The sequence below is a fragment of the Melanerpes formicivorus genome, unplaced genomic scaffold (genome assembly GCF_026170545.1).
Source record: "Melanerpes formicivorus ecotype bairdi unplaced genomic scaffold, bMelFor1.0.p_v2 SCAF_32, whole genome shotgun sequence".
NCBI lineage: Eukaryota > Metazoa > Chordata > Aves > Piciformes > Picidae > Melanerpes > Melanerpes formicivorus.
The window spans coordinates 8,500,066-8,516,148 of NW_027142384.1; the positions used below are offsets into that span (position 1 = coordinate 8,500,066).

General features: G+C 42.5%; 1 protein-coding gene across 1 annotated transcript; it reads right to left on the reverse strand.

Annotated features, from left to right (window-relative positions):
- Window positions 1-295: 295 nt before the first annotated feature.
- Window positions 296-12,572, reverse strand: LOC137449754 (fer-1-like protein 6). Its single transcript, XM_068155586.1, has 5 exons — window positions 12,513-12,572; window positions 11,854-11,976; window positions 5,638-5,766; window positions 3,079-3,179; window positions 296-1,275 (listed from the first exon to the last, which is right to left on the reverse strand). Exons 2-4 carry the CDS (start codon window positions 11,971-11,973, stop codon window positions 3,108-3,110), a joined length of 321 nt encoding a protein of 106 aa, XP_068011687.1. The 5' UTR covers window positions 11,974-11,976; window positions 12,513-12,572; the 3' UTR covers window positions 296-1,275; window positions 3,079-3,107.
- Window positions 12,573-16,083: the final 3,511 nt, after the last annotated feature.

Sequence of the window (16,083 nt, forward strand, 5' to 3'; positions counted from 1 at the left end):
AAGAGCAAGGGGAAACAAAAAAAGGAAAATCTTTTGTAAAGGCAAATCCATCTGGTTCAAAAGTTACCCCACTGTGAAATATATATTTGAGTCTAAAGAGGACCTTTAACTCCTGGGAACCAACTGAAGAGTTCAGAGGCGACTCATGTGTTTCACACACTATTGGGAAACTGTCTCGGTCCAGAGAGGGAAAGAGCCTCAGTTCTTTTGACTATTCCCATGTTATGAAATCAGAGGCACAAACGAGGCCAAAACAGCAACAGCAAGGCTATTTATTACATAAATAAAGTGGACATAAGAAGGGGAGAGGGAGAAAATAGAGAGGAAGAGAGAGAAGAGAGAGAGAAGAGGAAAGGAATTATATTACCACACCCCTCACCTCCCCAAGACAGTTTGAGTCTGTGGAAGAAAGGTGCTGCAGGAGATGTTGGGTTTGTAGAGAAACGGTGCTGAGGCTTTGGCTGGAGAAGAGCCGTGGTCCTCTGGGCAGCCTGGGTCTGTAGAGAAACGGTGCTGAGGCTTTGGCTGGAGAAGAGCCGTGGTCCTCTGGGCAGCCTGGGTCTGTAGAGAAACGGTGCTGAGGCTTTGGCTGGAGAAGAGCCGTGGTCCTCTGGGCAGCCTCTTCAGCTCCATGAGTTGCAGCAGGTGGAACTTAGGACACAGAGAAAGGGTTCAGTCTGCTTCTTCCAGGCTCCATGGCCTCTTTTCTCTGGAGCAGCATTGTCCTGGGCTTTTCCTTCTCAGCGGCATGCTCTTTCTCCTGTGTTTTCCTTCATCTCCGTTTTTCTCCTGCGCTTTTCTTCTCTTAATCATCCAGTCTGGGGGACACAGTCCCCCACATTTTTCTTCTACATTTTTCTTCTACAAACCAGTAGTGGCTCCAGTCTTTTATACAGTTTTTAGTCCTTAGGTATGTATCCAAGTATTGTCCCTCAGGAATTCAGGGGCCAGGAAATCATCCTTGGGTCTTGTCCTGAAGGCTCGATGGCTGGGTCCTTAGTCCATTGCTGTATCATGATGCAATCGCAAGGTGATTTGCATCCAGGATTGGTAGACAGGATCCCTACATGGTCTTTGCACCTTCCTTTCAGTGTCTCTGCCCAATACACATCAGCTATTGTCTGGGCAAGCAGCAAAGGTGATTTTATCTTTGTTGAGTCACATCAAGAGAGACAAGGTTTAGTCTCTCACGGTCACTCATCTTACATCCATCCCTGAGATTAAGCTCCACACACCACGCCGAACAAAATTCCGGTTCACACTTCATAACTGTCACTTTAAGGCAAGACACAGTGTTCAAAATTACAGACAAGACCATGCTAAATCCTAAAGAGTAAATGCAGACATCTCATACTGGAGTACAAAAGCTTTCTAACAGTTGCAAGGAATTTAGCATTGCATAAGCCACTACAAAAAAAGCTGATTGCTTAGTGATAGTCACAGTGTTGTAACAGTCAGAGCCAGCTCAAGCTTGACATACAGCCCCTGATGGCATCTTTCCAGAAGGAAATGTAATACAGGCCTCCTGAAAACAGGAGGTGAGATGAAACCCAAAATCTGGATAGTTTGCCTGGATACATAAAGAAAAGCCACGTTCCTCTGGTGGAGAATATCTGCACTGCACAATCCTAAGGTTTTCCACATGCTGCCTCCTGCCATATTCTTCTCCACAACCAGGAGTTACGATGCACTGTAGAGGAAAGCTGGCTGCATACAGAGAGGGAAACAAAGCTCTCCTTAGGAAAAGTGTTGGAGTAGTCTCTCCTTTGACATGCCACCCAGCTTGGGAGGCCACTGTGCCTCTGACTTTGACAGCCCTACCCCTGTAATAAGCTGAGGCAACACCTGCTGGCTTTGTATGATGGGACAGCCCAATGAGCACATCTGCAAAACTGGGTGCAGGTTGTCCTTACTGAGTATCTCTGAACTTGTGCAAATGGTGCAGCAGTTAGAAGAACAAAACTAAGACTTGGGGCTACAAAAAGCCATGGCTGTGTCTCACTCAGAAAGCTGTTTAAGGAATGTAAGCAATGTCTTAGTCATCTGGAGAATTCAGCATTCGGCATGTGGCAGTGAATGCAAATGAATGTGGCAGAAAGTCTGTAAATCTAAAAGGCCAGCTGAATATCTTTTAATTAAAGACTGTGGTTTATACTGAGGTGGAAATGACTCAGAAAAAATAATCAACAAATAAGCCCTCCAGGTTAAAAGGAATTATTAAAAAATGGATACTCTGAAGAGTAAAACTTAGTGAATCACAAACTTGAGTAACAAAACCATTAGTCTGAATGTTCCAACTCCTTAAGGGCTTTTCATAACCTTTAAAGACAGGAAAAAAAGAAGCCAGGGCTGTTGCTCACTTGATTTGTTCTCTTTGCAACATAGGTAATAGAATTTGGTAACAGTTATAGCAACTTATTTGTTACAATATAACGAATCTGGACAAGCATCCTGTCTTGATCAGCAGAGGTGAAGAGATAGATAACCTCATGGTGCTTTGGCCAGCAGGAAATTACACCCACTACATCTTATTTTTCATTTGCATTTTTCTCTTTAGTTCCCAGGCATTTAATCATTGTCTGCCTTTGCTCTGGTACATTAAAGAGTCTGTCTCCTGGTGGTCAAACTGAAAATGAACTGCATACAGGAAATAATTCATACAGTCATTTTAAAGCACTTAAGCATTAACAGATTATAATTCTCCTGTTAGTGTAATAAATACAAACTGTCTAATCTTTATAGGTGACCAAAGTGAGGTGTTGGATAAGTTAGGATAGCTTAAGAGGATATCACATACCAGGTCAGCTGTGGAACAATCCTGCATGTGAACTCTAGCTGAAGACAAACATGCAGCAATAAAGTTTATGTGAGTTTCCAGAAGAAGGCATTTCAACTAACCTGGAAGGTGCTGCCAGCTAAAAGTGCCAGCAGCCAAGCAATGCACCACTTGGACAAGTGGACAAGGTTACAGCAGGAAGGAGAAGAAAAGCCAGGAGAGGAGCAAGGAGACCTGCTCTTGCCTGTCTCCTCTCAAATACCTCTGCCCCCAGCTTATTTAATCATCATGCTTCTACTCACTTGAGTTTCTCCAAGGGCTCAGGCTTCTTTCAAGCTTTGCCTACTGGATTCTTCTCTGCTGCTTCTTCTGTGACTAAGTGAAACTCAGCTTCCACCTTGCCCTAAATCAGAGAGATCATATGTAAGCATCTGCTACTGGGTGATAATCAATAAATTATAACAGGATTTGGCTTGGGGAGAAATTGAAACCAGCTGAGGATGAAGAATATTGATTATAAGAAATAAGATAAAATCTTTGCTGTTAAAGAGAAAGCAGGAGGGAAAACTCAGGCATCAAATACCTGACTTATGCTCAAGGACCATGAGGAAAGAGAGGTAAGATATTTTCTTCCAGACTCATACATACATTTTCCGAGTCATGAATTGTAACTTCATTCATCTGCAAAGACCTGTCTGATGTCTGTCACATGTCCTGACAGAGCTGCCTTGGAGAGCTGAAAGATGTATTAGTAACATGGACAAGGTGTAGCCCACCAGTGGGGGGAAATTCAGGCAGTCACAAGTGTTAGAGCAATGGAGCTGTGGAGCATCGCTTCATAAGAGAAAGGTGGCAAGATGGCCAGAAATGAGATCTGTGTGAAGAAAACACTATGCAGTCCTAGACCTCTGTTCAGGCTAAAGGAATAGTGATCTGGCAGATGGATCCCCAATCAATGTTCTAAATGGATGTCCAGAAGATGATACTCAGAGCTGTGACAAAAGAATAGTTTTGTTTAGCACCAACTTGTTGGGGATCCTGGCAGAGGCATATCGATAGGAAACATGTCACCCCACATCTGTATGTGATCCTTGGAAAGAAAGAAACAAACATCTCTGTAACCTTAAGAGATTTAAAAGGCTTTAAACTTAATGTGGCTTTCACATGCAGAGGAGAGGTGGAGATTTTCAGGGACCTGGAAGAAGCACATAAAGAAGGATCTCACACTGGAGACTGAGCTGGCAAGGTAAGTATTAGGGTCCGGTCTGTGCTCCTGGGTTGCTTTTTGTTGTTCTCTGCCCTTTGGTTGTAGATAAAATAAACGATTATAGGAAAAGAACCTCAAACCCAAGTCTTCCAGATTAGTGCCCCACTCCAGGGCAATGGAGTTACTTTAGCTTTACTTTCTCTGCATTAATTAATCTTTGAAAACAATGTCCTTGAAAGTGCAGCTGTATAATAGGAGCCAGAAGCTCAGCACCACTGCCCTGTGACACAGGCCATCCCAGCAAGCCCTCTCTGCTCCCATAGCCCAGTCTCACTGGCTTGCTGCAATCACTCCAATTGCAGCAGAATACTGGAGAGCAGAGTGCATCTCTGACAGATTTATTTTTCCATTTGCCCTTCATATCTCTCCAAAGGCATGTATGTTATACCCAGGCTGACTGTCATCTGAAATATTTGATGAACAAACAGAGCTGTTAATTTTAAAATATCCCTTCCTACTGAGGCTGGCAGCTCCCCAAATCCATTGCTGAGCTCTTTGGTGAGTTTTAATTAAAATACTTCCTATGACACTTTTGTACTGATGCAAACATAATATTTAGCTACATCTGGAGTTTTTGCTTCAAGTCAAGTAATTTACTGTTGTGACCTGCTGCTGTCTGAAGAGGTACTTACATTTCACATTGACTTTGTAACCCACAGGTAGCTCAATGCCTGCTGTAGAAACGATTCTCCAAATCAGTTTTAGTCTCTCCAATGAGAACATCTGTTCCTACAAAGTCATGTTCATAGACCAGGACTGTGAGCAAGGAATGCCTGGGGAATGTGGCTTGGATTTCAAATGATCTGCAGCAAAAATTGAGACCTATGTGCAGTCAAATCAGCTTTGAAACCTAAAAGACTAAGTTAATGGACATCATCTAGAGGATAATGAACATCATCTAGATGATATCTCTTCTAATACACAGTGGGGCTTCTTTCTTTTTTGGCAGTGTTTTATGTTTCAGTACAATATCTGAAAACACTGGAAACAGAATGTAAAAGTATTTTCTTTCTCCTGCTTCCCTACTACCTCCTGTACAGTTCTAAGACTGTTTCTACCTACAGTAGACAGAGCAATAGGATGGAGCTGGACAGCTGCAGTGATTTAGCCTACAACAAATAGAGGTGGAAGTATGGAAATTAGAAGGATAATGAAGCTCTGTGTGTGTGAGTTCTCACATGTATTTCAGAACCCCCAAAATGATGAGGTTAATTTGACACTATATTCAACCTGAAATAGTAGCAAAGACTGTGAAATCACACTTTACTCTGCTGATATTCACTTTAAATTTAACTATTGCATTAATTTGCACAGACAAGATGCTTTGTTGCCTCATTTCCTCTCATGCATCATTCTGCAAAACCTCTCACGGGCTGCATTTTGTGATGTGTTTTGACTGGTATAAAAATGGAATAATGTATAGTCATACAGAGTGACACCAGTTCCCATTATTTTAACCAGTAGAATTACCAAAGAATCCAAGCAGGCAGAAATCAGCATATAGCAAACACTTTATAAGAGCAAGAGTAATGACAATAGCGGTGGCAAGTGATAAAGCAGAATTCACCCCAGTAAGAAAATAAGCCATACTGACCTTCCAAATAGTGGGTTTAGCTGCTTGGGGATGTAGTTTTTCCCTGTCCTTAATTTCTGGTTTGCCCAGTCTCAGCACAATGTAGGCATCTGACTTGCCTTCTGGATCAGCTGGGCTGAGGTTAAATGCCTGTCAGGAAGAAAGATTGTGTCCTCAAGAAGCTTGCTTAAATGCAGCAAGGCCACGATACTTCTTGCCCAGTCCTGGGTGTTCTGGAAGTGCAGGGGCCTCATGTGGTATAAAATCAGGCATTCAGTTTTGTAGGGTATGGAGTAAAGATGATCTGGGGTAGAAGAGAGTTTGCAAGGGTAAATCAGATCTAAGTGTAGTCCCACCAGTAAGATGGAATAAGAGATCATAGAATCAGGAAGGTTTGTGTTGGAAGGGACCTGAAAGATCATCTAGTTCCATTGCCCCTGCCATGGGCAGGGGCACCTTCTACTAGACCAGCTTGTCAAGGCCTAATCAGCCTGGCATTCACAACCTCCCTGGGCAACCTGTTTCAGTGTCTCACCAACATTACCATAAATAATTTCTTTCCAGTATCTAGTCTAAATCTGCCCTCCTTAAGCTTAAGTCCATTCCCCCTCATCCTGTCACAAACAAACAAACAAACAAAATCCAAGTTATTTCAAGATTAAAAGAACATCTATCTACTTACTGCCACAATATAAACCCTGATGAGGACTTTGACAGAGTGGTTTGGTGGTATCCCTTGCAGGATGTGGGGCTGCCCTCCATCCAGGAAGCTTCCATCCTCAGGACTTGGGTATACGCAGAAGGAGCCCTGGTAATACCCTGGCTTTTATCTCCCTCGAAAATGGATTGAGCACGATAAAAACCCAACCCTTTGGATGCGAATGAAACCCCATTCATGCAGCCTGTGCTGCAGCACATGTATATACACAATGCATTGTGTGGTACCACTCAAAGGGAATGCAGACTTCAGCATGCTAAACATCATGTTTTAAAATGTCTTTGCTTAATAACGTGTCACTGTCATCACATCTAGCTGATTGCAGGAAGCACTTGCAGGCTCTTAGCTCTCTTTTTCATGGAAGGACTAGACTAACATCTAAATGTGTTCTCAATCTACTCTTCTTAGAACTTGTAGTCTACAAATAATATTTTGCCCTTAACTGTGTATTTGCAGATTGACAGTTCCACTGGGTTAGTTTCACAACAGCATGATTGGACTCCAACTGTATTTTTGCAGGCACCATACAACTCATAAATCAATAATGACTCATACCTGCTGAGTAGCTCATACTGCCTAAAAGCAACTAGCAAGTCATTTGCATTGCAAACTAATTGAGGTATCAATGAGTTTAAGCAATTCCTCTAGACTAGAAGGTGCTTGAAATCCTACTAACATTCCTGCTTTGAACTGCATTTTCAGATTGCCCATTGGTGCCCTGGATCAGGCTATGCAATTGTTTCCAACTGAAGCAGCTGTAAGGGTGGAGTCACCGTCCCGGGAGGCATTCAAGAGGGGATTGGATGTGGCACTTGGTGCCATGGTCTAGTCATGGGGTCTGGGTCTGTGTTGATAGGTTGGACTCGATGATCCTCGAGGTCTCTTCCAACCTTAGTTATACTGTGATACTGTGATACTGTGACCTCTATTTAAATGACTCAAAATTATATCTAAGGTGCTGTAACTGACAGTGAGATAATAAAGTTGCATTAGCAGAAGCTGGATTATATAATATATCTCTTGTTTCCCTTTCTGTGATTTAATATTATTGTTTGTAATTGCTTGTTTCAAAACAAGAGTGAACACCTTGTGCTGGGGGCTGCTTGCATCTGCCAGATAATGGGAAAGGGAAAATGTGACTCTAGAGCCAATAAAAGAGATAATTCTATTTACAATAAACTGTCAATGTCTTTTTCTTTCATCTTTGGTATACCTGAAATATCCATGAAAACACCAAGTCTGTAGGTTATTACCCATTTAATCAACATCAAAACTCACCTTAAATTTTCCTTTTATTCCATCTTCAGAGTCAGTGTGGACTTCATCATTAGATTTTCCTCTTAAGAGTTGGAAAGTTTTTACCTAGTCTTCAAAGTTATTAAATTCACTCCCCAAATCTCCTTCATAAATCTTTGGAAATAGGAGAATACTTACTTTTTGTGGTGCAGTGAATATATTTATAGCAACTTTTTTATTACAGGATGACTAGAGATGCGTTTTGACTCAAAATACAGATTTTAATAGAACCAAAGTTTTGCAAAAGTCCTTGAAGAAAAACAAAGAAAAGGTAATTCCCCACATAAAACAGGAGCAATTTTGTCCTTCACCAAAGTCCTTCCCAGCTACTGGAACAGCACATTAATGCAGTAAGCAGGCAGGGCTCTAGAATGGCCAGAATGAGCTGGAGTGGGTAGAGCAGAGTGGCTGGAGAGCAGTCAGGCGGAAAGGGACCTGGGGGTACTGGTTGACAGTAGGCTGAACATGAGTCAGTAGTGTGCCAAGGTGGCCAAGAAGGCCAATGGCATCCTGGCCTGTATCAGGAACAGTGTGGCCAGCAGGAGCAGGGAGATCATTCTCCTCCTGTACTTGGCACTGGTGAGGCCACACCTTGAGTCCTGTGTCCAGTTCAGGGCCCCTCAGTTTAGGAAAGATGTTGACTTGCTGCAATGTGTCCAGAGAAGAGCAACAAAGCTGGGGAGGGGTTTGGAGCACAGCCCTGTGAGGAGAGGCTGAGGGAGCTGGGGTTGCTTAGCCTGTAGATGAGGAGGCTCAGGGGAGACCTTATTGCTCTCTGCAACTACCTGAATGGAGGTTGTAGACAGGTGGGGGCTGGTCACTTCTCCCAGAGGAGAGGACACAGTCTCAGGCTGTGCCAGGGGAGGTTTAGGCTGGATGTTAGGAAGAAGTTCTTCACAGAAAGAGAGATTGGCCATTGGAATGTGCTGCCCAGGGAGTGGAGTCACCATCACTGGAGGTGTTTAGGAAGAGACTTGATAGGGTGCTTGGTGCCATGGTTTAGTTGATTAGATGGTGTTGGATGATGAGTTGGATGTGATGAACTTGAAAGTCTCTTCCAACCTGGTCTGGTCTATTCTATTCTATTCTATTCTATTCTATTCTATTCTATTCTATTCTATTCTATTCTATTCTATTCTATTCTGCTGGGCTTTGTTTCTGTTTCCTCTCTGCATTGTGCTTTTGATCTTGCATTCATGTGTCAGAACATGAAAGCAAACCAGACAATAATAATACTAAAATATTGTGGAGACAGAGGGTTAGGATAGGTAAATTAACCAAATTATTTTTAAAAGGAGGAGGTTTCCTTCCACACTCTCCCCTTGTAATTTATCACATGTTATTCAGGGTGAAATGGAAGGGCCTAGGTTAGTGCTGTCTTGAAAAAACAGAAACAGCAATTTCATATCCCCCTTTATTTGGCTACAATCTAATCCAAGCAGTTGTAATCTTTTCAGACCCATATAGTTTTCTTTAAATTCCTTCTATCACTACCCAAACAAATCTAATGTGAGCTGAACATCACCTCCTAAGCAGGAAGGATGCACTGGCGATGGCAGCAATGCTTTCCATACTCATTTTTAAGCCATTATTAATTGGCTGTAATATTTCCAATGTGACATCTGGAATTTCCAAATTTGGGGTTTTACAGGAGAACAACAAAACTGAATTTTCACTGGAGTCCCTCTAGGGGTGTCTATACTGGTCAAGTTAAGAGCTAAGGCTACCCAAGTCACATCTGCCCTAAAAGACCCTGGTTCTTCTAGGCCCCATGTGCTGATGTGCATCGTTGTTATAGTTTTCTGTAGTTTACTCATTTTGAAGTGTCTGAATTAATTGTATGAAGGGTTTGATAAACTCAGCCTTGTGGGGAGTGACTAACAGCCTTACTCCTCAGCCTTACTTCTCTCTTACCTGCAGTGCTGCTAGGTTTGGAATTTATTTCTGTTTCCTTTTCAATGTCTTATCCTTCTTCTTCTTGTCAGATTCCTCTTCTATTAGCAATGCAATGTGGTCTGCTTAGCTGCAGAGATTTCATGACATCGTGCAGACTTTAGTGAGAAAAGTATATAAAATGCTTCAGATAAGGATGCAAAATACATGTTAGAGCCGGCCTGGCTCCTTCTCCATTCATTCTTCTGCTGCCAAGAATAGAATCCTCTCTTTTTCCACCTCTCAGTCCAGGAAGAAAGGTAGCATCTTGTCCCCTCTGTGGCTGATAGTCTTCGTGATGAGCTTGGTGGATCAAGTGTGATTGTGGCCTATAGCACCGCTTCCCTCCAGGAACACCTTTTTTCTTCCTCTCTGACTTCTCCTAGTTGCAAACTAACAGATTTTAACAACTTTCCTATAAAATCTAAGGCTTATTTAAAACTGGAAGCCAGCTATTACTTAGGCCAATTGGTACTTCAAATATCAGATGGTCCAAATCCTTGCATGCTCAAAAGTATCACAAAATAGTGTGCATCTCATCCTGTGAAAGCCTAGGAATATGAGAAATGGAATGAGATACCTGGCTAACCTCAAGCCAGGCCCTGAACACTGCTAGGAGACTTCCCAAGTAAAAGACAATGAGCCCTCAAAAATGGTACTGACATGACCCAGTTTGGCTGAAATCTGGATTTGGGGTTCACTGTCATTGTTTTTGAGTAGTTTATGTGTGTTTGATAGTGCTAAATATCTATCTATCTATCTATCTATCTATCTATCTATCTATCTATCTATCTATCTATCTATCTATCTATCTACCTATCTATCTATCTATCTATCTATCTATCTATCTGTAAATAATTTATCAGTGCTGCCCTGTATGTATGCTTATCATCAAAGGTGAAAATACAAACCAAAAAATATCAGAAGAGAATTTACAGGATCTGGTCACCAGTCAAAACCAGTATATCACAACTGAGTGACTACCATGTGGGTGGATGTCACAATGTCAAATAAATGTCTAATTGTAAATGAACATCACACCTTTCTAGAAGAGTCAAATCTTTCTTCACATGGACAAGTGAGTTTCATGCAGAGACTGGTCTCACCTCATCTCTCAGCAGCCCTGATGGTCACTGATGCACTGTTAGCTGCTCTTTACAGAATGGTATTGTCTGACATTTAGGTCAGGTCTTGTGCCCAGAGAAACCTGAACATCTTTAAAATAGAAAATAGAAATCATGTTGATCACTGGTGAAGTGCAGTTGGATTTGGCATGGAAGGATGGTATAGTTTAATTCCAAATAGCAGCTCTGTGATTTTCTTCCCCCCCCCCCCCCCCCCCCAGTCTACTCAAGCAGTCACATTTGTTAAAAACAAAGCAAACCAACCAACCAAAACCCCAATAACAACACACCCCCACCACCCCCAACAATATAATGCAGTCTCTAGAACTCTGATAGTGGGAAGTACTGTAAGCCATGGAATATACATGTATGGAAACAAATATACATACACATAAAGCCTATTTATGGCCATTTCTTTTGGGTTCTTCTGCTGGAGCCTGTGCTGGACACAAAGCTTTTCAGCTACGGAAGTAATACTCATGACTGTGGAGTCTCCCAGCAGAAGCTGTTCCTACATCATTGATTGGAAATGGATCGAAAATTGAGAGTAGTTTCTTTTTGTGAACCTGTTACAAATGCAACCTAAGATTAGGATAATCTCTGCCATCTACCATTTAGGACTTAGACCTTGTAAATCTTTGTACATTGGATTTGACAAGACAGGAAACTCATGTTAACCCAGCACTGATTGGGAAGTTTTCACCTGCTCGCCATCTGATCAGTTGTAGAGGAAAGACACACACACAGAATCATGCAGCATCACCAATGTTGGAAGAGACCTCAAAGATCATCAAGTCCAACCTGTCCACAGACCTCATGACTAAACCATGGCACCAAGTGCCACATCCAATCCCCTCTTGAACACCTCCAGGGATGGGGACTCCACCACCTCCGTGGGCACTATACTGGCTGTTACCAGGCATTAATTGCTGACAGTAAAACAGTAGAGAAGTACAATATTATAACACAAAATAATTTCAAAAAGCAAGTTACCATCTTCAGGTTTTCCCTCAATGGAAAAAAAATTCCTTTTGCCTTCCCAAAGGAAACAGATGATGAACAAATGTGTCATGACAAATGCAATAACAATAATGAATCATTCAGCAGTTAATCTACTTATACAGCATTTCTCAGCTGTGGGAGTTTTGGCTATACTGGGCGATTTACCTTTTGCTTCTTGAGCACAGAAGCATAGTATTTTGACCACCAGTCAATAACATTCTCAGCTGATTCATCTGCAATTGTTCTTTTTCTCCTCTTTGATGACCGTCGGATGGATTTTTTCATATCCTACCAAAGCAGGGGGAAAACAATTAATTCTAGACCTTGTTTAAAACTGATCACTTGACTCATAACATCAGGCATGAACAAAGAAAAATTCAGCCTCCAAGAGCTAAATAAAATGTAGCATGTTGTGGTGGGTTAATGCCCATTCTGAAAAAAAACCAAAGCAGGGTGGAGGGCTTGCAGGTGCTTTGCCCTCCCTGCAGGGCGTTTTGCCTCTGGGAAACTAAGTCTGTTCCACTCCCCCCTCCCTGCCCAGCTAGGGTATAAAAAGCAGAACATTGCAGCCATTAGGGCTCCTTTTGGCTCCTGCCTCTCCTGGATGAGAGCTACTGCGGCTGCCTTCCTGCTCCTCTGCCACGTGGTCGGGCCTGATCCTTCTCCCTGCTGCCTCCACGCTCCTCTTCAGAGAGAGACTGGTTTTGTATTCTTCTTCTTTGTCCCCCTCCCATCCATCCTTGTTCCTTGCCCTTGTGAACCTTGCCTGTTATTTTAATGTGTGTGTATATATATATATATATAGTTTAAAGAAAACTCTTTACCTCTCTACTTCCAAGACGACTCCAAATTATTGTTTGGTGGATTTCCTCCTTGGTTTTTTTTTTTTTTTTTTCCTCTCTGCTGGGAGGGAGGAGGTGGGAGCAGGGGAGAGATTCTCAGCCTTGCCCCCATCTGAACTCTTGCTTAAGCCACCACACATGTCTCTGTTTGCTATTCCAAGTCAATTCATTACAACCACTGTATTATTAAAGCTATCTCTCTATTGCCTACTGATGATGCCAAAACTTTGAACATTTGAGACTTTACCACAGGAGCAAACCATGCAATAGGCAAATCTAGATAGAGAAATAACTAATGATGTTTTAAAGGATAAGGACATTCAGATACAAATTGATTTAACCAAATTAAATCTGCAAATATTTTAAGGGCACCCATTACTGCTCAATTTTACTGCCTTTTGGAAGAAAGAGTCCCAACAGTCACTGCAGTTTAGCTGTTCTCTTAGTATCATAGTATCAGTCAGGGTTGGAAGGGACCACAAGGATCATCTAGTTCCAACTGCCCTGCCATGGGCAGGGACACCCCACACTAGATCAGGCTGGCCAGAGCCTCGTCCAGCCTGGGCTTAAACACCTCCAGGGACAGGGCCTCAACCACCTCCCTGGACAACCCATTCCAGTGCTTCACCACTCTCATGGTGAAGAACCTCCTCCTCACATCCAGCCTGAATCTCCCCACCTCCAGCTTCATTCCATTCCCCCTAGTCCTGTCACTACCTGATATCCTGAGAAGTCCCTCCCCAGCCTTCTTGTAGGCCCTCTTCAGATACTGGAAGACCACAATGAGGTCACCTCAGAGCCTTCTCTTCTCCAGACTGAACAGCCCCAACTCCTTCAGTCCATCCTCATAGGAGAGCTTCTTACAAGAAGCTAAAATCTGATCCTGCAGATCACCCATGGCAAATCTTGATGATTTAATTTCTGCCTAAAGACTGACTCTTGTTAAATGGAGTGTTTCATTCTACACTGTTACAGAGCTGTCAGCTTGGCTGGGGGGAGGAGGGGGGGGGACCTGGAGCAAAGACAAATAATTGGAAATAATAGACAGATAAACAGGAATGATAATCAATTTAACACAAATGGTTAAATTACAAGGTTCCACTTAGGACTCTTAATATATTTTGCTGTCATACATTAAAGTTATTTGGCACCAGATGAAAGATCTAGACAGGAGTGCACATCTAGGGAACAAGACATTTCTGCAGATTCTTTGACCTCTTTATTATGAAAGATGTTGGAAACCTCTGATCACTGAAACTTCAAAGGTTAAAGGAGCATGCTGTATGTAGCTGCAGGAGCAGCTTCTGAAATGCAACTCAGTCCTATATCCTCTGCTTTTGTTGTTAATAAAAGAATGATTGTGATTAGAGAAACTACAGAGAAAGGAGGTGCTTATAAACAAATAGTAATGTGTACAATCCAGAGAGTATGCTGTACTGTAAACAGTGTCAGAACTCTCCATCTCCTGCAGACACTTTCCTGGGCTGTACAGTGCACAGGTCCATCCGTCACACTCTGCCACAGGAGCAGTCCCTTCCCAGCAGGTCAGGACTGAGATGTAGCCCTAGCTGGCCTTATGCCTTGCATGCCCAGCCTCCGAAAGTCAATTTGATCTGAGCCTACCACATTCTGGGGAGGATTCATATGCTATTTTTACATGATTCCTATTGATTAGGATTTTAAAATCAACATCCCTTTCTGTGACACTTAAGAGAATAAACAAAGGTGAGATTTGGAATTGAAAATACTCTAAATCTTTTCCAACCTGGTCTGGTCTGGTCTGGTCTGGTCTATGCTATGCTATGCTATGCTATGCTATTCTAAATAACTCACTTCTACTCTGTATTTGCTTAGAACAGGTCGGATGTTAGCTGGGACTGGGTAAATCTGGCCAGTATCTGGTGGATCCAGTGGGGGAAGTCTGTCTGGATCTGCCTCAGGAATCTGAAAAATTAAGCAGTCATAACTTAGGCTCTTTTTTTATTTTTTAAAGTATAAAACCAATATCAGAAGTATCTGTGCACAGCACACAGAACACATCAATTTAATGCAGTTTTACAAGACACATTTCAGAGCAGACAGGTTGTGCTGCAAGAGGAATGTGACCTGGATTGCTATCTGTCCTGCTGGGATGCTAAAGCATTTGGCAGGAAGATTAATGAAGAGATTTTGTTTATGACCTTTTCTGGGAAAAAAAACCAAAAACCCAACCAAACACCAGGTCTTGTTTGTCTTAGCAGGACACAGTCTGCCCTGAAGTCACCCATGTACTGAAGCGAGGTAATTCTATGTACTGAAAATGGAAAGCATGGTAATTTTACTTACCCCAAATCCTGAGCAAAACTGCTTAGCAGACTTTCACAAGAAAATTCTGTATCTGATTCTAGCTAAAAACGGCTGGTGAGCAGGCAGCACACAGCAACCAAACCACCTATCTGCCAGACAGACATAATGCACTTCAGCCATTACTGAGCAGCAGTCGTGCAGTACTGCACGCTGCTACCATTTGAGAACTCACAAAGCACAGCTCCACCGTTAGGGCTGGGTCTTCTCTGTGCCACTACTAAAATCTTACAGCAGGCGGCACTTATGTTCTTTGTGTGTGATTGCACATAAGCCTGCCCCATGTTCAGGAGTTAATCTGGGCTCACATAGCTGCCCTGTGCCAGGTGGGGGGGAGGAGATTGTGCTCCAGCACAGCTCTGAGGCTTGACCATCTCTTTGCCTCTTGCTGTGCTCCAGGCTCTACTGCCTGTTTGGTTCACCTTCTGTGGGAAAGCTCCCTGGATTAATTTCTCAATCCTTTCCCATTTATCAGTAGTGTATTTGTGACCTTCTCAGTCCTTGTAGGGCACATGTAAAGCCTGGCCTGATTTAGCAAATTTCTACATAAAGGAGTTGAAGCCAGCACTTGATTATCAGTCCTACCAGAAGCTCAGAATGTGATAGCAGAGAACAGCAGGAACACAGATTTCACAGGTGAGGTAAAAGAGCAATTGCAATTCTCATTAATTCAAGAGGGTGGTGGGTCTTGATGTTTTTATGAGCCCAGAGTGTGAAAGTGTAAAAGTCAAGAAAAATCTAATTTACCTTCAGAGGTTCAACTGTAGCAAGAAGGTCTCCTGAAAGATTTCCACAATGCACTGGGTGATAAGAAAGTTTAGGTGGTTCATAGTTTTGATCAGCAAGTCTTACCCCAGGGGCAGCCACTGTAGACCAAATATATTCTGCTTTACCCTAAACAAAGAATGCCAATGTCAAATGCATTTTATTTCACAGCTGTTGTAGATGCCAAGATGAAGCAGAGTTTAGTATTTGTGGATAAAAACCCAAACCCTCTGCTGAAAGAACAAACAAGGTAAAATGCAAGGCAGCCTTGAACAAGGAAGAGTTGAGTACTTACTACCCCTTCAAAGCATCCAAAGTTTCTGAGCTCTGTATTCAAACGATGGGACTGTGTCAGAATTTGCGTGGTCAGAGCTACATTTGTCTCCCCAGACAATATTTGCAGTTGTGTGCAAGGGAGGCTGGGACAACATGATTCTGATTTCTC

What these genes read in the sequence shown, in the direction of transcription:
- LOC137449754 (XM_068155586.1), bottom strand. Translation starts at nt 11,973, where the DNA reads ATGAAAAAATCCATCCGACGGTCATCAAAGAGGAGAAAAAGAACAATT. An exon ending in CTGTGCTCAAGAAGCAAAAG is followed by an intron (nt 5,767 to 11,853) that starts GTAAATCGCCCA and finishes TCTTCCTGACAG; the next exon opens with GCATTTAACCTCAGCCCAGC. An exon ending in CTAAACCCACTATTTGGAAG is followed by an intron (nt 3,180 to 5,637) that starts GTCAGTATGGCT and finishes TCTCTGATTTAG; the next exon opens with GGCAAGGTGGAAGCTGAGTT.